The sequence below is a fragment of the Neolamprologus multifasciatus genome, chromosome 19 (genome assembly GCF_963576455.1).
Source record: "Neolamprologus multifasciatus chromosome 19, fNeoMul1.2, whole genome shotgun sequence".
Lineage (NCBI taxonomy): Eukaryota > Metazoa > Chordata > Actinopteri > Cichliformes > Cichlidae > Neolamprologus > Neolamprologus multifasciatus.
The window spans coordinates 23,889,523-23,911,923 of record NC_140457.1 but is presented as its reverse complement, the minus strand read 5'-3'; the positions used below and the strand labels follow the sequence as shown (position 1 = coordinate 23,911,923).

At 40.9% G+C, this 22,401-nt stretch overlaps 2 protein-coding genes across 20 annotated transcripts in view; both read right to left on the bottom strand.

Moving 5' to 3' along the window:
• Positions 1 to 11,351, bottom strand: part of mark3a (MAP/microtubule affinity-regulating kinase 3a) — a 48,271-nt gene extending 36,920 nt beyond the window's left edge. For 9 of the 17 annotated variants that reach the window (XM_085144301.1, XM_085144305.1, XM_085144304.1 and 6 more), the window contains exons 1-3: positions 10,702 to 11,350; positions 5,542 to 5,727; positions 4,598 to 4,651 (exon numbers count right to left, since the gene is read on the bottom strand). In XM_085144301.1, the coding sequence (XP_085000427.1) occupies positions 4,598 to 4,651; positions 5,542 to 5,727; positions 10,702 to 10,752 (291 nt within the window). In that variant the 5' untranslated portion in view covers positions 10,753 to 11,350. Of the gene's footprint in view, positions 1 to 4,597; positions 4,652 to 5,541; positions 5,728 to 8,902; positions 9,401 to 10,701 lie in introns of those variants that run through there. The other 8 variants (XM_085144313.1, XM_085144309.1, XM_085144312.1 and 5 more) reach the window with 4 other exon arrangements.
• Positions 11,352 to 13,480: 2,129 nt separating this feature from the next.
• On the bottom strand, positions 13,481 to 22,327 carry eif5 (eukaryotic translation initiation factor 5). 3 transcript variants are annotated; one of them, XM_085144335.1, is made up of 12 exons: positions 22,307 to 22,327; positions 21,243 to 21,467; positions 19,695 to 19,974; positions 19,409 to 19,490; positions 18,692 to 18,864; positions 18,205 to 18,316; positions 17,967 to 18,097; positions 16,905 to 17,066; positions 16,593 to 16,754; positions 16,318 to 16,482; positions 14,654 to 14,794; positions 13,481 to 13,918 (listed from the first exon to the last, which is right to left on the bottom strand). In XM_085144335.1, exons 3-12 carry the CDS (start codon positions 19,764 to 19,766, stop codon positions 13,820 to 13,822), a joined length of 1,299 nt encoding a protein of 432 aa, XP_085000461.1. In that variant the 5' UTR covers positions 19,767 to 19,974; positions 21,243 to 21,467; positions 22,307 to 22,327; the 3' UTR covers positions 13,481 to 13,819. The 3 variants fall into 3 exon arrangements, with proteins under 3 accessions (XP_085000461.1, XP_085000459.1, XP_085000460.1); XM_085144333.1 differs by lacking the exon at positions 22,307 to 22,327 and adding an exon at positions 22,068 to 22,288; XM_085144334.1 differs by lacking the exon at positions 22,307 to 22,327 and adding an exon at positions 21,788 to 22,061.
• Positions 22,328 to 22,401: the final 74 nt, after the last annotated feature.

The following is a 22,401-nucleotide window of genomic DNA, read 5'->3' as shown; positions in this document are numbered from 1 at the left end:
TTCGCCCTTAAAACTACATTTTAACATGAGAGTCTTTTGGTTCAATTTTGGAGCTACTTTTGAAAAACTTTGTTTTACTTTTTGTTTCCATTTTAAAATGGTAAATGGCCTGTATTTATATAGCGCTTTACTTAGTCCCTATGGACCCCAAAGCGCTTTACACTACATTCAGTCATCCATCCATTCACACACACATTCACACACTGGTGATGGCAGCTACATTGTAGCCACAGCTGCCCTGGGGCGCACTGACAGAGGCGAGGCTGCCGGACACTGGCGGCACCGGGCCCTCTGACCACCACCAGTAGGCAACGGGTCAAGTGTCCTGCCCAAGGACAAGACCGGAACCGGCAACCTTCCGATTACAAGACGAACTGCCAACTCTTGAGCCACGATCGCCCCATTTTAACAGCTCCCAACATCTAAAACGATGTAAACACTTAAGTGACTAAGATTTTAGTTTTCTTGAGGATTGAAAACCTACAAATAAAACAATACTGGGAAAAAACTTTCTTCCCAGTAACTTTTTGAAGGCACTTCTTTCTCTTAAAAAAAAAAAAAAAAAAAAAAGACATTTCTTACTTTTTTGATATTATAAGGTTTTGTTGTCAATGTTTTATGTGAACCAGTTTGATTCATACATTTGGCTCAAATTCTTTAACATCCAACTGATTCTTCTTCAGTGGCAGTAACTAAGTGTTACTGACAGCTCAGGAAACATTTCATGGAAAAAACGTCATGTTAAAAGCTTTTAATAACAATCCTCCAACCACTAAAGGCAAAAACAAACCTGACACTGGACGTTGTCACAGACTAAGCTTCTTACCAACACTGTTTACATTTAATCAAGACTTCCAAGCATCATACTCCCATCCTGACCCCTGACAAGGATAACAAGACCACCACAGCAGGTTGAATCAGGACAGAAAGACAAGAACAGAGCGGGAAGCTGGAAGCAGTTTGCCAGGAGCCGGTGACAGATGTGAATGTCGACTCATCTCCGCCAAACTATTAAGAACAGAGGCTGAAAATAAACATTTAGGCTTCAGAGACGATACACCCCCCTCCACCCCCACCGCTATCAGCCTCTCGCCAAGTCTTTCAGTTACATAAGAGGTCAGGACACAGCGGTGCTGGCTCTGATGCAGGTTGGCTGTTTCACCAGCACCAGCTCAAAGGTAAGACTTGTGCAAAGAAAAATAGAAGAGATCCAGACATTCAAAACCCATCTGAACCGAAAAACGTCATCACATTGACAAACTTGGAGCTGTGTGATGACAGTCGGCTGTTAAAATACTCGAGTGATTCAGCTGGCATTTTTGGATATTTTTCTCATGATCAACGAAGCCAATGAAAATCTTCATCCAGGCTGTCTGTGGCTCTGTGCCCATTGGTTACTACTGCAGAAGTAAACACTTAAAAAACACATAACTTTACTCTAATAAGCAAGTCCACAAAAACCATAACAAATTACATTAAACACTCATTTTCACAACTAAAATGCAGCAGTGGATTCATCTTTGTGGCATTTTGTAATGTCATTGATAACATGCTCTCACATTCAGGAACTTTATTTTTCAGTCTGTGTATTTGATTAAGTTATCAGATGTTAGCAGTTCTTGAAAGAAACTCACTTATGACTCATCTACTGAAAAGACGGAGCTGCGAAAACTGCTGCGACTACAGCACAGGTGATGAGGATGTAACAGTACTTTTAGATGGATAGTCTCCAGGTTCCTGTCAGATGGACCGAGTCAGTTCTGAGATTAATGATGATGCTCCATTTAAATTGTCCTCTGGATTTTCAAAGAAATATCACTGTGAACTTTTACAGATACCTCCAACAGAGGTGCATTTTAAATGCAAATTTCTGGAGCGAAGTGCAACAAACCAGCTACAAAGTTGACACCATATTCTACTCTTTGTGATGTCCTTCTGTGCAAATGCAGGCACAGTGCAGGGCAGGGGTGGGCAACTCCAGGCCTCAAGGGCCGGTGTCCTGCAGGTTTTAGATGCGTCCTTCATCCAACACAGCTGATTTAAATGGCTAATTTACCTCCTCAACATGTCTTGAAGTTCTTCAGAGGCCTGGTAATGAACTAATCATTTGATTCAGGTGTGTTGACCCAGGGTGATATCTAAAACCTGCAGGACACCGGCCCTTGAGGTCTGGAGTTCGACACCCCTGGTGTAGGCAATAATCCAAACAAGTCAGGTCATGTGCCTTTTCCACCCTTTTCCCAGCATTGTTCCTTACAACATCGGTATGATTTTTTTGTGTGATATAAAAGTGTTATAGTGAATATCATTACTATAGCAATGCCTGTAATTACACTCCCTACAGTACATGACCAGACAAGCCCAGGCATGTCTGACAGGAAGAGCTGGGCATCAGCCTAGGATGACTTTTAGCTCCTAAAAACGAACTACTTCAGCAACCTCCAACAAAGCACAGTACTTATAGTTAAAGTTAACAAATTAGTTGTGTAGTACTACTATATAACAGAGGATATTCTGGCTCTTATGAAAGCCAGATATAGTTATTAAAAAACAAAACAAACAATAAAAACAATAACACTTTGATGACACACACACTGGCCAGTGACATAAACATGTACTGTGTTTCTTAGTGCCCACCTAGATCCCTGCTCGCTTGCTGCCAAAGAAACAGCCATCTGTTTCTGTAGGTGGTGTTAAGTCTAATGATCCACTAGGTTTTACTGTTTTTGAAGGATTGGTTAAAACAAACAAACAAAAAAATACAATAATTACCTTTTCAAAGCCCTCGTCTTATGCAGTTGTGAGCTGGTTTACGAGTGTGGTTACAACACAGTGGCTTAGTTTAGCTTAAGGACCAAAAGGAGAAAACAGCTATCCTTGCAACTACCAGGCCTGCTATGGCTCAATTAAATATATTCTAATTGTCTAATACATTAAAAGAAAAAAAAAAAAAGAAAGGTCCTGTTAGCATGGAGCTGGCAGGAACTAGCATCTCCCCCATCCTCATTCTTTATGCTAAGTTATTGTATAAATGGCTGAGCTTCAAGTTTGCCAAAAGAGTTAGGGTTAGGCCAAAAATGACTCCTTTAACAGGAGTGGTCCTCCTTATTATGAATCTTGCTGGATTCATTTCTCACGCAATTACTGCTCCAATTATCTAGGCCAAGTCAGGATTTCCTTTAACTCTAAATCTCAAAATCAACAACAAAAAAAGAAGGTGAAAAAACGAGAAACTTAGCCTATAAATGGCATCAGGTGACAGGAATGAGAACATTTAATGTGTCAGTCATGAAAAGACTTTAAAAAGCCTTTAAATGTGGCTTCTTTTCCCAGCTTGTTCCAATTGCTTAAAATAAACAGTAAAAATAAATAAATAAATCTAAATCTCTTGTGGAACAGCAGGAAAAATAACTTGACAAGCACCTAAAAGAGTTTTTATTCTTGAGTGTGACAAAGCAGTAACCTAAAAACAACAAGGATTGCCAACAAAAGCCTCACGCTTTGTGTTTCTGTGAACAGCGCTGTCATGACTCAGTGTTTTTCTGTCAACGTAGTGTCACAGCCAACGCCAAAGGGCCCGGGCCTCTGAGATACAAAGGCCGCAATCAATGGAGCTTTGGAAAAACTGATGGAAAACCACTGGCCGACTGCTGAGAGGGATGAGGGAGAGAGGAGCCGAGCAGCAGGGTCCAGCTCAACATCAACACCCGACATCATAAGCGTCACCACCAGCTGCAGCCGCATTGCTCCGCTTCATCCCCTCTTATCTGTCTAACGATGGGGGAGAAAAAAGAAAAAAGGGCCTCGGGAGCTGCAGCAGAGTCGATATCGTTCCGACTTCCCCGAAACCACTTCCAGAGACAGAACCAAAACGCACGGCGGCACAGATCAAAACGACCACGCACACACATTTCTACTGCTAACGATTAGAAACAATAAAGGAAAAGGACAAACACTGCAACGGGCAGCTCACTCTCAACTCGCTGACTTCAAACTGTAAAGTTAGACTGCCATTCACTAAACTGCAAAAAAAAGCATTCACCCTCAGCCTGTGAAATTTGCATTTTAAAAGAAAGCCCACTTCCTGATTTGGTTGATTTAACAAGGAAAACCAAACCGTGGCTCCCAAGTTCCATGACTGGGAGAAGGTAGCAGGAGGAAAAAAAAAAAAACCCAACTATGTTTGTTTCCAACAGATCAGGAAAACCATCTAAAAACCTTCAAATGGGACAAATCTACAGCTATATCTTATAAGCCTGTTAAAACAGTTCCACTAAGAATTCTTCAAGCAAATTCAAAAAGCAAAGAAAACAAGCCTCAAACCATACAATCCCTTTTTAAAGGCCTCAGTCTGAAACATGTATCAGGCAACTTGGAACAAAGTGATCTTTACTGCAGCAAAAGCCTTATACCTAATCATAAAAAGAAGCTCCTAATTCACCCCAGGAAGCTCTATGGAGAACATAGCTCAGTCTCAGAATGCCCTGCTTCCCATTTACACAATTAATACGCAATCTGCTGTGCTTCATGAATTAGTAAATGAGTTCTGCCACATTATAACAGGAGAGAGAGAGAAAGGGAAGGAGGGGTAAATTACCTTCTGAAGGCTGTTTGGGTTCAGCTGTGTCTTGTCTATTATTTTAATTGCCACCTGTAGAGAGGGAAAAAATAGAAAGTTAGCTAAGTGGCAAATAATAGCAGAGGAGAAGTGTGGCACAGAGGAAGAGGAACATGGCACCGAAAACAAAAACCAAAAACGAGAAAGAAAAGAGCTGAGAAAAGGAACGTGATGCTGATGTTTTTCCAAACTGCCGTTTTAAGACTTGAAAACTAAACAGGGAGGGTTATAAAATAGTTTCAACATCCTCTTTGAGTTAAAAATATGTCTAAATGCACCTGCCAAATTATTATCTACAGAACAGAGAGGACAAAGGCAGCAGAGACGCTTCCTTTCCTTAAATGTCACAGGCTGCATTAAGAAGAAGCTTGCCCTTTCTCCTCATCAATTATGAACAAATCAAATGTTCAGCTGCTACACACTGCACTGGAAACAACCATTACTGCCTACAAGATTTACAGCGATGAATGGGTTGGTGTACAAAGCTGGCAGCACTGCTTTTATGTTCCAAATGCCACTGTTTCAATAACATACACGTTTATGAAAAATGCATTTCAAGGCTCTAAATTGAAAAAACTAAAGCTAAAAGCAGTATTATAAATCAGGATCAATCTAACTGAAAACCAGGCAAGCAAAATTACAAATCTGACCAGACATTCAATGTTAGTGCTTGACAGTTTGTGAGACACTGCCACACACACACACACACAGGTCACCATCAAAGAGGAACTGAGATACAAATTAGGTGTGAGCTCAGCAAAGACATCCAGCTCCTTAACCGCAGCTCTTTCGCAGCGTGAGGGAGAAGCAAACAGTGATAAAACGCCTTCAGAGAAAAGTTTTTATCTGTAAAGCTTTGTATTGTTTTGGATCCTTTCTTAAAAAGAGAGAACAAAAATAGTCAGCCTCACTCTACATCTTACCTCTCTGCCGGTGAGCATGTGTCGGGCCAGTTTGACCTTGGCAAAGTTGCCCTTGCCAATGGTTTTGAGCAGCCGGTAGTTGCCTACGTGGGGCTGCTGCGGCTCCTCGGAGCTGCGGGCCGGACGCACGCCCGTCCGGCCTGGGCGTGTGCTGATCTCCTGACGGCCATTGCTGTGAGAGGTGTGCTGTGGAAAAGGCACAATGTTAGACAAGCACTGGCTGTTGAATGGCTCTTATGTGTTGCAACATCTACTTGTAATCAATGGTGACTCATGTTGACCTGCTGTGGCACCTCGGCTCAGCAGGAAAAAACACTACTGATATTTATAGTTCTGATGCACACAAAGAAAGTAAGCTTTTCTTCCAGCGGCCACAGATGGCTGATAAACTCTGTGCTATCCCAGCAGTTTCAGAGTTTCATCAACCAAACATCCAAAAGTACAAAAGTACAGATATTCCCATGAACACCTACCTCGTCACTTTAAACAGGAAAATGTATTTAGGATAATTATTATTATTATTATCATTATCATCATTATTAGCTGAACAAGATCCAGCTAAATAATGTTAGTCAAATATTGTCCCACTAAATACTGTTTATATTGAAGTGACATTAGAATCCATTAATCGCATTTTTCAAAAAAAGAAATCAATTTCAACCGTCACTGAAATGTGTAATATTATGGACCATGCACAAAGTCAAATGTGGATAATGCCAGCACCACTAACTGTCTCTCCTTACAGGTTTAAGTCCACATAACTGCACTGAACAGGTTTATGCATCACCATGTTTGAGTGCTTGCATGCTACGTTTATTCGAAAAGCCTATTTTCATTTTCTGGTTGCAGCAAACCTGCCTTCCCCCACATTTTTCCACTGGTGCATAGCAAACACCACTACTTGCTTTTCTTTTAGATGCTTCTTTAAACCAACCTAATTATTGCATTTTCTCCACAACTATGAAATATGAACATCATGATCAGTTAGACGTTTTAAATAATGTCAATATGGATAGAATATATTGAAATCATAATTAGATTCATGTAAAGTTTGTAAATTGTGAGCATGACAAGGCTGTTAGTTATAATTTGGTATTAAGAGATGAACATAACAGTCACTTGGCTTCTTGTTTATGTGGCCAAGAATTTCAGGGCCACTTAATCAAGTCCTTGGACACAGATTTATTTGTTATTGTTTTGGAGAGGGGGGCAAAGGGTAGAAGAAGCTGCTAAACTACCCATTAATTCACTATTAGAAATATTGTTCCAATGCAGTGCTTTGTCACATGCTTACAGAATGTCCTTATCAATCAACTAAAACTGAAAAAAGTAGCATATCCTTTGATGGGCATATAACAGTTCCATTAACATAAGGGTCTTTCTCACAGTGCTACCACAGCACCTGTGGTAGAAACTATAGAGAGGAATCTGCAAACCAACAACGTCTCCTTGCAACTTCTTTTTAAAACAGTTTAAACAATATGCACACCAATATTTGGCGTTTTCTGCTAACTAGCTGAAGCTAACCCTTGATACCCTGATAAGTGTTCCTTTTTCTTGTCAATGTTTTCACCTGGTCAAAGTTTCATGTCAGGACTTTGAGGCTAGCAAAAGAAAGATGTGATGGAAAACACAGCACATGTGGGTGGGGGAAGGCAACAATGGTGGTTTCTACCGCTCAGTCTGCTGGCGATTACTACAACAATCACAAAGCTCTGCATATGCTCTGAGCGCAATTGATCAACTAGTCATTTAATTCCAGTCGACTTCTTTCTTCATACATTTTAATTCTAATAAATGTTTTGGGTTAACAAGGTGCCATCTCAAACCTGCGAACTACCACTTTAAAAACAGAAGTGAGGTGATGGAGAAACGTGCCTCTACACACATTTCCTGATTCTGTATGAGCACGCTGAGCTGTCGAGTACAAAGTGGAGAGGGGTTCACAGTGTTAGATAAAAAAAAAAGTGGTGATAAAACACAATAATGACATTAGTTGCACAGAGATGGGACGTTCTCCTTGGTTAGAGGCTACACCAGATTACACATGCAGCAGCATCGTGATGTGTGCCCTGTAAGCATTAGGATTACACGGCAAACAATTTATAGTCTTAATGAAAAAGAAAATTAAAATTCTTTTACTCACATTGCTCATTTTAAAGCAGAGGCACTGTATGTATCACAAACAGACAATGTTATGACAGCAATTTAAAAAAATTCTACAATACTTTTTAAACAAAATAATCTCATCAGAGTCTTGCAGGAATAAGTAATCACAGGCCACTTTATAAGGTACACTTGTGAAATCTAAAATATTCTAGCCAAATCAAAATTCTGCTTTTATGAAGCGGTGACTTCCTGTTTTTGTTGAGATTGTCAGATAGATTAAACTTTGTTTTAATTATTCCGGTTGTAGTAGCATGTGGTGGCTAACTGGACTACACTGCACCAAGCTTTTAAGATTTTGCAACAGTAAAACTTTGGACAACCACATTTCTGCTCGGGATACTTCTGGAACGCAGCAAACAAACAGAAAACCTAACACGCTCTCCCCCGCATCGTTATCATGTAATCAAAGAGAAACTGCACAGCCTTGTGATTTTGAGGTGGTGTACTCTGACAGCACAGCTGATAGATGGATCAATTCTTGGGTGCTGTGCCCAAAAACTGGAACAACAATCTGGCAGATACGAAGTGTGGCCTCAGTATCGACCACCTTACCAACGCCTCATTAAGGGTAGCAATGCACTCTGCCCCACCCGGTTCTCCCCATCCCCTACAGTCCCTAACCTGGCTGACCCCATTCACTAAGCAGACAAAAGAAAGAGACACTGATAAAGTGGGAAATTAAACAGACGTGTAGTTGCTGCAAAATTAAGCATTTAAGAAACTGGGCACAGATTGCACCTCATATCAAGGCAAGGCCAGGTCAGTTAAAACTTAATTAACGCTGCAGAGTATTAAAAAGTATCAGAGCAGTTACAACACAGCAACTCTCAATAAGAAACCCATAATTTGGTTATACATGTACAAGGACAATAAAGTGCTATTCTATTCTAGTCTATAAGGTCACTTTAACAGCACAGACATACTTTTAAGTCACTACAGGAATATTTTAGGACTTCTACAGCGATAGCAGAGGAGATAAAAATACCATCAACTAGGATAAGGTCACTGTTGGATACCAGAGACAGACTGGGAACAAATGCAGTGGAAACACTCAGATGTAGTTTTCATTATCTTTGAACCACACAGAAAACATCCACCTGTGTTTCCATCTTGTTATTTTTCCAGCTAACAACTTGTAAGAATTAAAACAAGAATAACAACAACAAAAAGTCCCTTTTTATTGGTTACTCACAAAGCTGCGGTGTCTCCTGGCTGCCTGGGAGCCAGTCATGTTTCAACAGGAAAGCACTGCGCCCCGCTGACGATGCCCACAGAGATTCCCACAACACCAGATTTTTCCCAACTCAGAGCCCCGATAACCGCAGAGACACGGAGGGAGACAGCAGGAGGGGGAAGCCACTGATCCCAGTCAAGCCTGCGACAGGCAGACACACCCAAACCGGAAACCAGACGATAGGCTTTCATAATAAAGGCTTCCTGTCGGCTCCGTTCTCATTGTTGCCAACACGGAGGAAAACGCTAAAAGCCGCCAGTATCGAACTTCGTACAAACCTTTAACGCTTCCAGAGCTGCCCCTAACACTTTATTTGGTACTGCTTAATGTTCTGCCAATCAACGTCAGCGCCTATGAAGATATTAGAAAAATGCCAATCACAGTACCACAAGCACAAATGATATGAGGTGTTCATTTCTGTCCACATATACAAACATTAAAAAATTAAGGTCTTAGACCAACCCCCCCCCCCCCCCCAAAAAAAAAAAAACAAACCAAAAAACAAATTATCAGCACTTTACAACAAAAAATGTTTTATGCTGATTAATTCCCTTTTAATCCCTGTGACGTGAAATGAGCCCTTGTATTTACTGTTGCCTCTACTGATTTAGTATGTCAGTGCCTGCTGGTCAAGAATAGATCACCAGAATTCTCTGGCGTCTTATCACCCACATGCTTCTCTTGTGCAGCCTTATCACCATCCAGCTCTCTGCTGCAACTCAGATGAGTCATAAGAATCTGGTGGTAGTTCTTGCATATTTGTGCCCATGGAATATGGGGGTAAATGTGTGACAGAGAAAAAGCGCAGGGGAGATAATTTGCAAAAGACCTCCAGGATACACACAGTCTTCCATAAAGAAATAAAATAAAATGAATAAATACAAATAAAAACTTTGCAGCTAAAATATTCAGGACATTGAATTTTGTAGTAAAGATTTGATTTTCAGTGGAACAAGGCTTGAGGTCTATTAAAGAGTGCCTAAAAATTTCCACTATAGTCATTTCCACTTTAAAAAGGAGAGAACTATAGGTATACTTTTTTTTTTTTTTTTTTTTTTTTTTTTAAACAGCCCTTTGGTGATTTCTGTTTATTTAAATGTGCTATATAAATAAATTTGAAATTAACAAAAATAGCGGAGAGTCAAATTGACCAATTCTGCATATACATCATGCTCATTTTGCAGCTTTTATGATTAAGTCCGCTTAAGTTCTCCATTTTAGTTCCATTCTAATTTTGAAAATCCCGACCGGAAGCTCAAATGGTTACATTGTCACTACCTTCACACCGGAGGTTCTGTTAGTCACGAGGGGCGGACTCACGAGGCCCTTATTTGGAAGCTGAACGGGTGAAACCTCTGAGTGACAGCTGGGGGAACCAATAGACAGGCTGAAGACAAACTACTGTTGCCTGCCAGAACCAGCAAGCAAAGTACTGTAGTTTTGTTCACCGTTGGGCCTGAATATTCTTAGTACAGTCTAATTACCTACAGTCATATCGATACTTCTCACACACCAACACAAAATACACATCAAGGCGCAAATAAAGCCCATTACTAACACTCATTAACAGAGGCGTGTTTGACGTAGAAGATATGCTTGTTTACGATTTACCAACCAAGTGTGAAACAACCATCTATCATCCGGTCTAACAAGGCAGCAAAAAGCTATTGAGAATCTACGTTTTTTGGCAATCCCATGATATTTTTACATGTACTTAAAGAAAACAACCCAAGAAAAAACAGCCCCCTTCTACTTACACTTTCCGTCACCTTCTCGTTGACTGTAGGTAAAGGAGTTTTTGTTGACATCTTTTATTCCTTCTTCCTCAGCCAGTCGCCGTTTTAAGTCCAAAATACACACAGTCTTCAGCCCGACAGCCGAAGAATGAAATTATTGCTTTGCTTTTCGGCTCCCTCCGGAGAAACAGTCTCAGCATGGATCGTGACAATTTTCAAACGAGACCGGACGTGTTAGAGTCGAGCACCTGAACAGCTATGGGCAGAAAAAAACCTCACTAAAGAGCATAATAATCCCTCTTACAGCATTTACACGGCGTGTACAAACCGTGCATGGCCTGTGCTAAACTCGGCAGGGAAACGAAATCAGTGTCCGTCTGTCCGTTTAGGTTTGAGTCACTGGAGCTAACTATAATAACGTTAAGGCGCTGTCGGTCGCCACTTCCAAAAATCGCCACAGGCTTTTCTTCCACAAAACCACTCTGTCTAGAACCGTGCCATGGCGTCGAGTGTCACCTCTGGATAATTCTCGGAGTGATTCAAAAGATTCGGGTAGCTGAAATACTCGCCGTCGGCTCGGTTTCTTCCATCTCCGGCGGCCCAAAGTGAAGCGGGTCTGTCTGTTTTAGGTGGGACCAAAATGGCTACTCAGCGGCTGGGCTGGATTATGCTGCCTTCACGGACACCAACTGAGCTCCGACATTAGAAACTATTCTAAAATGTCGGTCAACCGACCTAATAATGGCATTTCTTTGTTCGACTGGGTGATTCAACAAAGATCAAAGAAAATATTTTTTCTCTTAGGAATAAGATTGAAGCTTTTGTGTGCAATATACACTACTTAACAACCTTAATAAAAAGTAAGAGATTGTCATAGGATTTAGCCTGCAGTTAAATCATTTTTATTAATAAATATTTTGTTGATTATTTTCAGTCTCTCTGCAAAGTTATTATGATTTGACCAACATCAAAATGTATTAATTATGCTTATAAAACACATTACACAATATCCAGAGAATATTTCAGAGTGTTGCTAAACAAAATACTTGATTTAAAAAACTAAAAAAAAATTACTTTTGTGAGGAACTGAGCACTAATGTGGGGGGACTTTTTGACGAAATTTTGTATTTTGAAATCAAAGAGTTTTTATATGCCGCAGAAGAAATAACAGAAAAAAGTAACATGTATCATGTCTATCATACATTGGTTTTCTGTTCAAGTGTGTTTTCTAGTACTACAACTCAACTGTAGCAATCAGAAATTGCGTTACAAATACTAGTTGTTGTTTTTTATACCCAACATTATCTGAATTAAATTAAAACAATAATAGTGTGGGATAAAGTTATATAACAGCTACATTTATAAATGTTTCTGACGTGTTTGTGGTGGTTTAAAAACATTAGAATCAGTTTACATTCTACAAATAGACACATTACACATGGTAGGTGTTACTGCTTAGTTACATTTTTGTAGGTCGGACTGGATGTTTCAAAACTAAATTGCGGAGGGATTTGGGGTTAAATGCCTTAGACAATAAGGAGTTATTTTTCTAAGCCTTGCTTATTTTCATGTTTGATTTCATACACTAAGACGACGCCAAGTTCCCCGTTTTGGGTTTAATGTCGAATTCAGAGATTTGTTTGTGATGGAATGTGGGTATCTTATTTCCGAAAGCACCTGAAGGCAGCACGACTGTGTCCAGTTGAACGGGTGGAGGAAGTGAGGAAACCGACTGACCTCAGTCCCACAGGACCACAAGTACAGAGAGGCCTGTCATCAGTCGGGAGGAAATGGGAATTTAGTGAGCTTCAAAGGAAAACAGTTGTGCGCCTTTGTCAAATATTAGCGAGACAGAAAAGAATATCAACACCATCTTTTTATTCTTCGAATTCAATTCGAATAAATGAGCGCTTTAAAGGTCGCTAGTATCTTTGTTTGTTTTACACAAAGTAATATAGGTTTCATACAGGATACAACATTTATAGGTCGTAGATATAACTTTTGGATTTCTAGGCTGTGAATTTCTACACCACAGTTTAAGTTTGAGCTAATAAGTGCAGTTTTACACTGCTGGAAAAGTGCAATATAATAAGTTTGTCCGTGACATGCAGCTCTAAATCAGTAAAACGGAATAAACAGTAAAGCTGTCAAGTGTAATGAAGGAGTTTTCGTTTTACAAAGCATCCGTCTGCAGGTTTTTCAGCTTAGCAACAGTTGTTCTTACCAGTGTTTTAAGTAAACCAGTCACAAATATAACACCACCAATGTCACCTTATTCAAAGTTCTATTTCATGCTCAGATGAGGAAGAGTGGTATAAAACAAAGCTCAGTATAACTGGATTAAAAACCACATTAGTTACATTCTGGCCTTTTATCTCAAAAATAGAATAAACTGCCATTTGGGTTCCTTACTTTGCAAATTAATTCTCAGTCAGTTTCCAGGTCTCTTTCTGTAACATGAGGCGAACGTGTATGTTTGGTTTAGTACGACCAGCGGTGTTACAGATAGTTGATCTAGTGTTGTTTGAACTTTGGTTTCCTATTACAAAACATGGACACATGCATATTTTCCCTCCCTTACAGAGCTGCAGTGCAGGTTTTTAAAAACACATACATCATCATGCTCTGAAGAGGAATCTGATCACTTTTAAGGATTTAACAATTATGTTATTTTATTTAGGATATAGAAAACTTCTGGCTTCACAGCACAACATTTAAGGGAAGAGGTTTCCCCTCAGATTCTCTGTTAATCACCTACCAGAGAAAAACTGTCCAATCTCACAGAGGAAACAGTCAAATGTGCTGGATAGCAAAACATTCATTCTTTATTGACTGGAAAAATACAAGGACCAAAAGAAGAAAAAACATAAGTGCAGTCAAAACAAAATTCCCAAATCACCCGTGATTAAAACCCCCAAAAGCGACTTAATTTCATCAACTGAATACACTTCAAAATGACAGCGTTAATGTGCAGCAGATAAAGCGCTATGTTAAATCATGCCACTAAGCGGAGAAGGGATCGCAGAGAGGGCTGGTGGTGGGACAGGTAGTAAAGGAGGGAAAAGACCAGCCATTTAGCTAGTACAGGGCATCGTGAGTCAAAGCCGCAAGTCAGGAAAAGCATCATCGCTCGAGTCTCTCAGATCGCATCGATGTCAATGTCGTCCTCTTCTTTCTCTGGCGTGTCTGGTTTCACAGTCTCCACTTTGAGCTCGCGGGCAGAGGACGAGTACACCACCTGAGGACAGGAAAACATGCAGCTGCTCAGTAAACACCCCCGGCTGCATCAGCATCAGTCCTCTCACAACAGAAACAAATCTGTCGCATTTTAAAAATTAGTGCAACTCTAACCTTCATGCTTACTGTCATTTTTAAAAATTTACTTTCAAGCTGCTAACGAGCGAGGTGTCAGTAGACCGGAGTCACCCTGTGTGGTCAGCTGGTGAAATGGAATATTGGAATTTTATGCAGGTTTCATACTCAGTCTCCAGGTATTAAAGTGATTTGATTTTCATACTAAATTGCAGTTTTTATATTCGTACAGAGCAAAACAAAAAACAAACAAAAAGCCACTAAAAGTCTGCATCCATTTTAAACTGAGTGATGCAACAGTCACAGGACTGGCCTCTTTGTGCTTCCTCCTTTCGGGGTGCAGCTTCCTTGTTGGAAATGTTATTCCTAATTCTTCCAAGAACTAGTGGGCGGAGCTGACCTACTTAATGATGCAGCACACCTGAGCAGGCTGACAGATTGGTGTGAGTGCATGCATGCATATATGGATATACGTATACAAGTAAATGCACTCACTTATATACACACCTATATCCATAATGCACACTGACGCTGACTACATGTGGCAGCTGGAAGCAGTTGTGACAATGATGCGATTAATTTTTGCCTTAATCTGGACGTTCTCAGTAACTCCTGAACTAGAACTAGCACACAGCCAAGTGACCACTTCAGATAACTCTACCTCAACATTCTCATCATCTTCCTCCTCCTCTTCTTCGCTACCCTCGCTCTCCTCCTCTGCCTCCTTCAGCCATTTGACAAAAGGAGCGGCCTTGGCATGGATCTCTTTGGCAAGTTCCTTGGAGACGTACTTCTTAGAAACCTGATGAAGAAGAAGAGAACGGATTTAATGCAATGACTGATTTCAGTGTAAAAGACCTCAAATAAACAAGCCCCTGGGGTTATTTGAACTGTAGTCTTCATGCTGCTGTTGCAGTATTTAGCATCTAACAGTTAATGTGTATCCAAAGTAAATAAAATACCGTAACAAAAGTCACAGTTAAGGGAAAGCTAGCTCAAATTTTCAGGATGTACAGACTTATCAAAATGGTTAAAAACTCAACTAATTCTGTATTTATTAATAGCACTTTTTATCTTTATACCTATTCATTCCTCCACTTCTATTGTTTAATATATTTAATTCACACATTTTGAATTGATTACAATTCAATTTGCTCTCAGCTGTGTCTATTCGTTCCCAAACCAGCTTGATTGCATTTAAAATATGCCACACACAAAATTTACAACCATTAGGGCCTCAATAGTGGACCAGAATCTCAGCTCACACACAAAGCCCCTTTAAAAAGACCAGGTCTTACATTTCTTTGTTAATAGACTTTTCAGGCTTTCTTTGGTGAACACTGTCTGAAAGGATGTGTTGAGCCCAACACTCTGCTTTTGTTATGCAGCGCAGGTTAGGTGTGTCACTCTCACTCCCCACTTGTGGTGGGAGATGGGGAGTCAATGTATGGTCAGACTGGTGTAACAAAACAGACTAGTTTGGGCTAACACACACACACACACACACACACACACACAGGGGAAGTGTGAATTATTCTTTGTCAAAGGCAGCCCTAGTCCACTGCACTTCCTGCTGTTTGATGTATTAATGTCCTAAAAACAGCTCTTGACCTCAACTTTTTGGCAGCATTATACTTTCAGCTGTACTGCCCCAATCATGCGTCAGCTGATGTAATTTGTAGCAATTGTTTGCATTACATTTTTAAGGCTTATAGTCGTACCCCTGCAGCTAAGGACCTGGAACCAGACACATATTAGAGCTCATGTTGTTTCATTTGCAGAATGAATCTGTTCAAACAGATTTCAACCACCTCTTCCTCACACTACACCAATCATCAATATTACCAGGGAGGTTTGATATGATGACTGACACCTCTGCATACTGCAGTCTGTGTTTTTAGTGGCTCAGTGCTACAGTTTCTGAGGTTGGAGGTTTATCCAAGTGTCCCCTGAAGCATTTCAGTCTTTCAGAGTCAGGGTATAAGACAAGCTCTAATTTCACCAATTTAACAAATACCAGCGTTCAGTAGAATACAGTTTTGATTTTTGTTGTTTGTTACTCTAATGAAGGCTCTGTGCTGCAAAAAATAAGCCTAAATCGAATTTAATTTGCCATTTCCCTTTTAAAGATCTATCAGTGAGTGCTCATAACCGATTCATGGGGTAACGATTAACGACCATCTGCTCCCAGATCACCTTTAGGCTTTTCATTTCTGGGCAAAATGGGATCAAGTTCAGCAGGCATTTCTTCACTCCCCCCCTCCTGTCTGGAGCGTGTGTGATTCAGAACAGAGTTTAACTTGACATTAGCAGTTATGTCCTCACCTTCTCTGCCCAGGCGAAAATCACGTCCTCCTCCAGCAGGTCAGCGTCGTACAGGTCTTTGAGGATGATGGGAACACGTGGCAGGAGCTGGACCTGATGCAGCTTCACGACACACTCAAAGCCTCCCAGCAGATACTTCTGGGCTTTCTTGTTGTTGTGGCAGAACTAAGGAAAAGGTTAGGAAAGCCATGAGACATGTGAAACACACCCTAATGTGAGGAAGAGGACAAGACGGCACCATAAGAACACGCAGCACAGACTTGAAAATGACTTACACGCAGGAAGTGACGTTTGTACTTCTTGATCTGGTCACGGATGTTTTCGTTGAACAGCAGTTCGCTCAGGATGAGCGGGCCCATGGCCTTCACATCCAGGCGCTCTGCCTCCGCCAAGATCTCTTTATCAGCTGCGTCAATCGTTCCGCTTTCCTTTTTGTTCTGCACATTTAAAGAACATATGGTTATAGGGGAGAAACTAAAGTATCTCCAATTCTTGTGTGTGCGAATAAAATCTATGCGTAAAGGCCAAGCACCGAACACCAGTTCTTCATTTTTAAACTGTACTTTTGATGATCGGGGGACCCTTACTTTCACAAAGCTGTAGAAGAGGTTGACCCTATCCTCCAGGGGTTTCTCCAGGTCCTCGCTGAGCGTCAGGTTCTTGGCGTGATCGCTGATCTCCTCCATTCGCCGCCTCTGTGCCTCCTCTGTAGTCTCCTCTGCCCAGTCTTCATCATCGTCATCTCGATCCTAAACAGAAAACCACAGAGGATTCAGGCAAAGCGAGGTGGTGCAGAAACACTCGGGCTTGCTTGGATTTTTCATCTTAGTGGGTCATATTATGATGAAATGCAAAGGAGGGCTGTTCAGCCAATAATAGTAGTAGTAATAATAAAAAAAGAAAATTAAATTCAACCAGAACCCCGCCCAAAAAAAAAAAAGTTGCATTAAAAAAAAATAAATTGCTGATGTAAACTCAGTCTAAAGAGAACTCCTTCATTTGAACTGGAGGAAGTGGTTCCGGTTGAGAGCTTCGAGGACACGTATAGTGCAAATGTGGAAGTTGCTAGACTCAGTTTTTATGCAAACGCCAACTCTTTTCAGAGGTCTTTGGGTGTCGGCCCCACCCTTTCAGTGGAAAATCCATTACAAAGAATGTTTCACAACACAAGTATCAGTGTGGACCTTAATCATTATTACCATTCCTGTGAAGGGGGAAATGTGGGATACATATCATGAACTGTGAATACCAACGAGTTTGAACAGTTCTACAACACTGATCCTTCACTAGGAAATCTGCATCACAAATCACTACCAAGCATTAAACCTGAGCAAACTGTCAACTCTGAGCTTCTTATTTTGACGGGGTTGGTTGCTGAGAACTTTTCAGAGTAAGGGTCATCGGGGAAAAAGTTACAATTTACACCAAAATAAAAACAGCATACGAGCACGAGAAGACCCTTGAATCTCTACTCAAAAGCCACCAGACTGTGTGGCATTAGAGTCTAAAATAAAAGCTGGCACTTTGCTGACTACTACTGACTTCAATGGTGTCTGAGAAAACCGTGTGTGAAATGAAGAGAAACGTTTTGTGCTAGTGTCCCGTGGCTGTAGAAGCCCAGCGGGTGTCTGGGAGCACAGCAGACGCACCACAGCCTCGGGAGCATCAAAGTTGTCATGGTTTCCAGCCTCGCCACTGCCAGAGCCGTTCTCCTTGTCCTTCTTGCGGTTCTTCTTCTCCTTCTCTTTCTTCACAGATGCAGATCCACTATCATTGCTCTCTGTGTTAGGAAAGACACAAAAGTCTTCATTAGCAAGTCTGTCTTGGGGTTTTGGCTGCAGTTCCCTTTTCTGGATTCACCACAGAAAAAAAAAAAAAAAGTCTCACCAGGTGGGTTTTTGAGGATGAATGTGCAGAGTTTGTGTCTGGTGTCTAGCATGCCGCGGTATCCACAGGCCTTACAGGAAGTACCAATAGTTTGTTTCTTGGGATTGACATGCTGCAAGGACAAAAAAAAAATAATAATAAATTTGTACCTAAAAAAAACAAACAAAAAAAAACTGCCACATAATCTAGTACTCCTCTTTACACGAACTTTTCTTATACTGAATCTAAAGTGGGAAGTCTCTTTATTTAGCAATTTATTAACCACGTGATTTTCATAGTCACAAGGCACTGTAAACACACAGGAAATAAATGAAAAAGATTTCGGGTCATAATAGCCAATAAAAGGGGACACATTATCATCATTAAGTCATAGTTTTATTAAATTATTACTTTGTTCTTTGCCTTTCTGTCGCCCACCCACAAAAAAAAAAAAAAAAAATTAAATAAATACTCTGCACCTGCCCCGGAGATGCTGTGAAATATTTACCAGATCAGTTTCAGGGTTGTCACACTCGGCACACAGCACAAATTTTCTGATGAACCCATCAAGCATGTCCTGCAACTTGTTCGCCTCGTGGGATCCGTTGACGATGTAACGATCGTTTTTGGTATCAAACTGGGTCTGAGCGCCGAGTTCACAACCAAAAAACTTGGTCGGGTCTGCGGGGGAGAGGAAAAGTAGCACATGAGGCCACCATGACCCAGCAAAAAACGAGGAGACTTTGCCCTGGTAATTATTGATTTTGAAGAACGTTACTGTTTTTTTGTTTTTTTTTAAAGGAAGATGTTAAACATTAGGTGTTTGTTTGCTTTTAAACTGGTAATGAACATGACAGACATTTAAGCTTGATCATCAAATACTCCAACTACAAAATTGTGTAAACGAAAAATGTCAAGAGTACACAAACTTGTCGACCAAGCCAAACAGCCTTTTCCCCCCTAACGGCACATCTTACAGTCTCAATCGAACGGGGTCATTTCATTTGAGTAATTGCCACATCGTCATGTTTAAAGAATTCTATAAACAAAACATCTCTCCTTCACCTGGGGTGAATATTACAATGATGAATTCAAAAGAGAAAAAAAAAAAAGAATATAAAAATGACAGTCAAAAGGTCAAAAATGTCATTGTGAAAATAAACAGACTTTAACAAGCTCAAGTTCAATTCCAGCTAAATACTAAGATTTGCATGTTGTTACTCACATGTTGGAGGCCTGTTCAGAGCCTTTGCAACATCAACCATGTTGACAATGACCGTCTTGATTCCATTCCCTTTGCCTTCAACCTGGATTGAAAGGAAAAACCCACATGTTATATTTACACCCAAACATTTCTTCCTACAGGACTTCAAAATGTCAAACCCAACGCTCGTCTCAGGAAACTTTAGACCAATTCCAACCACTATTCTGATGCTGGTTCTCTCCCCAATGGATAAAATCTAAAAAAAACAAACAACAACAACAACAAAAAAAAACAAACAAGTAGTTACCTTGGCAATCAGACGGGGCATCTTGTAGCGATAGAACTGGTCTGACACGCTGCGGTTGACGTTGACAGACATTTTGGCTGGATGTTAGCACTATCAGTAAGATAAAAGGATCTTGGTTGGGGATTTTTCGGGATCTTCTGTCTGGAAAAGAGGGGATGACATAAACGACTGCAAGCGTGCTCGGTCTCTGACATGAAAAACGCTGTGCCGCTGTGGCTGCAAGCTCCTTGCTTGAAGTCTAGATTTCCACCACACAGGTTCCAACGGCTGCGCAACAGCTCTGAAAGACGAGAGGGACAAACATCAATATTTAATAAGGAAACCCCACAGTTCACGTGGGTGTTGCAATCCTACATTGGGTGCAAATACAGGGTTCCCCCCCCACCCCCCCAGATTTGTAGACATGCACTCATGTTACACTTCTAGTCTGTCTTTACAGAACTTGGTTAACCATCTAGTCTCTGGAGGAGTTTGTTTATATTCTAGTTCTACAAAGTAACAACTTGATGACTGCTGCAATTGCATAAAGACAGCAGTGCAAATATTACATTTCAGATGACTTATCACGTAAAATAAACATCTTTTCACCACTGTCAGTTTATATACCGTCCAATTGAGAAAAGGTACCATGATGAGAACAATAAGATGCAGCCTAGTTTATTATGTGAACCCAGTGGTTTGTAGCCTTGGTAGCATCTAATCCACAAAAAAAACAGTTAAAGATTCCTGTGGTGCAGGCCTGCTCTTGAGTGACTGCCACTATTAAGAAAGACCAGACTCCATTACGACACAGATCCAAGCCAGAGGGAGAGGCAATCGAGGACCCAGTGGCTCCCAGAGACGACTTATTCAAATCATTTTCTCAATTTAACAGGAATTCCCACAAAAATGGGTCAAGACTGAAAATATCCCAGCAAATCCAAATCATAATCATGTGATCCAACAGTGAGCAAGCATGACGTGGGCCCAAAGAAAAATAAAAGCTCTGCCACAAAGCTGGATGTTTCTCCCACCTTTTGTTGCCATATAATGCACAAAAAAAGAGCTTTGAACACCCTTTGTCTTACATGAGGGCCCCTGGCTTTAGTCATATAAGGCCTGCACTTTTTTACTAGGTCACAAACAGGGAGGCCTAGCAGCTGCCAAACAACTCCCCCCCCCCCCCCCCGCTGATGGTTTTAATATCAACAAAGTCTGCAGCAGTTATTGTCTCGCACCCGCAAGTGCGAGTCGCAATGAAATGCCTCCCAACTTGTTTGCGACTGACACAGTGGTGTCCGATTTTAAGATCTTTGAGAAGGGCAGAGGTCGAGCCTATTTCAGGAGGAGGCTAGCTAACTAGCTTAGCAGCTTGGTGCAGAGTGCGTCATACAGTCACTGCACACGAGTGACGGACTGGAAGACGCCATTTTGATACAGTGGCACAGAAATCGTGTCATATTGCTCAATAACGCTGACTAAAGCGTTAGCTTTAACAAACACATAACACGACACCATATATCGCGCAAGAAAGTTGAAATAAATCGTAGATTGCGTCCAAAAACTTACCGTTTTCGCAAAACAAAGACATAAACACAACGCTGATCTTCCAAGAGCCGCAGTGAACGGTGGTCGATGCCTGGTGCTGGTTGATGTTATTGACTGCAACAGGGTTTCTTAATGATTTTGATGCTCTCAAAGAGGCACAGTTAAAGACCATAAATATCCAAAGTGCGGCTGCTCTTCCTCAAAGGCAGAAGGAGGTTATCTGGAACGTCCTCGGGCTTTGGGGACCTTTGGGGGCGAAAAAAAGAGATAGTTTCGTTATTCACACAAACTGCGAAGTAAACGGTTTATGTCGAGCGAGACAGCCATCTGTGGGTGGGTATTTCATTGGGTGGGTATTTCAATAGTCACGTACAGCATAACTGCCACGAGGATTAAACGCTCGATTACGCCCGTTAGCGATAGTGCCACACCGTGAAAAGATAACGTCGGCCAGCTAACTGGCTAAGGTTAACGTTGCACGTGTTACGCAGTAAAATTCCCCATAAATTATCTTCTAGATATAACAATGAAAGCGGGACAATTAGAGTTAATCCACTAATTTGTACCTTCAAATTGACCTTCATTGTTAGCATCATCCGATGCAAAAACAGTAGCTTGAGGGCCAGTAAATAGTCAGATCCCATGCGCTAAAATGAAACGAGTAGACGTCACACAGCTAACGCAGTTATTAGCCAAGTCCAACCAACGCGGTTGACGGAAGATAACGTGATTAAAATTGTCCTCGGTTGTAGCTAGCAGCAATTTCTTTGTAAAATTACAGTCATCGCTGTGAAATCGTCGTTAGCATGAGACCATGTAAATGTGATGAAATAATTTCGGACCTACCTCTCGAATGTTCTGCGAAATGCTGCTACTCTCGTCGCTTTTACCAACGAACGTCAAGCTAACAGCTGCAATAAGTTTAGTAATATCCGGGTCTCAGCATTAATTTGAAATTAAAAGTCTGCTGAAGTCGCACTCCATGTGTATGTGAAACATGCACATAGAATATTTTGGGGAAAACCCCATCCTTTAGGTTTTAAACAAACTAATTAGAATTAGAGGCATAAAATCGTTTTAGCCACCTGATCTTGCTTTCAATGCCAGACTGCAACTGTTACCCCCTCGATACTTCTCTCAATTCCTCCATACTTTAGCTGTTTTATTTTGAAAGGAAAGG

What these genes read in the sequence shown, in the direction of transcription:
- eif5 (XM_085144335.1), bottom strand. Translation starts at nt 19,766, where the DNA reads ATGTCTGTCAACGTCAACCGCAGCGTGTCAGACCAGTTCTATCGCTAC. An exon ending in CATCCTCAAAAACCCACCTG is followed by an intron (nt 18,098 to 18,204) that starts GTGAGACTTTTT and finishes TTCCTAACACAG; the next exon opens with AGAGCAATGATAGTGGATCT. An exon ending in ACAAACGTCACTTCCTGCGT is followed by an intron (nt 16,483 to 16,592) that starts GTAAGTCATTTT and finishes CCTTTTCCTTAG; the next exon opens with TTCTGCCACAACAACAAGAA.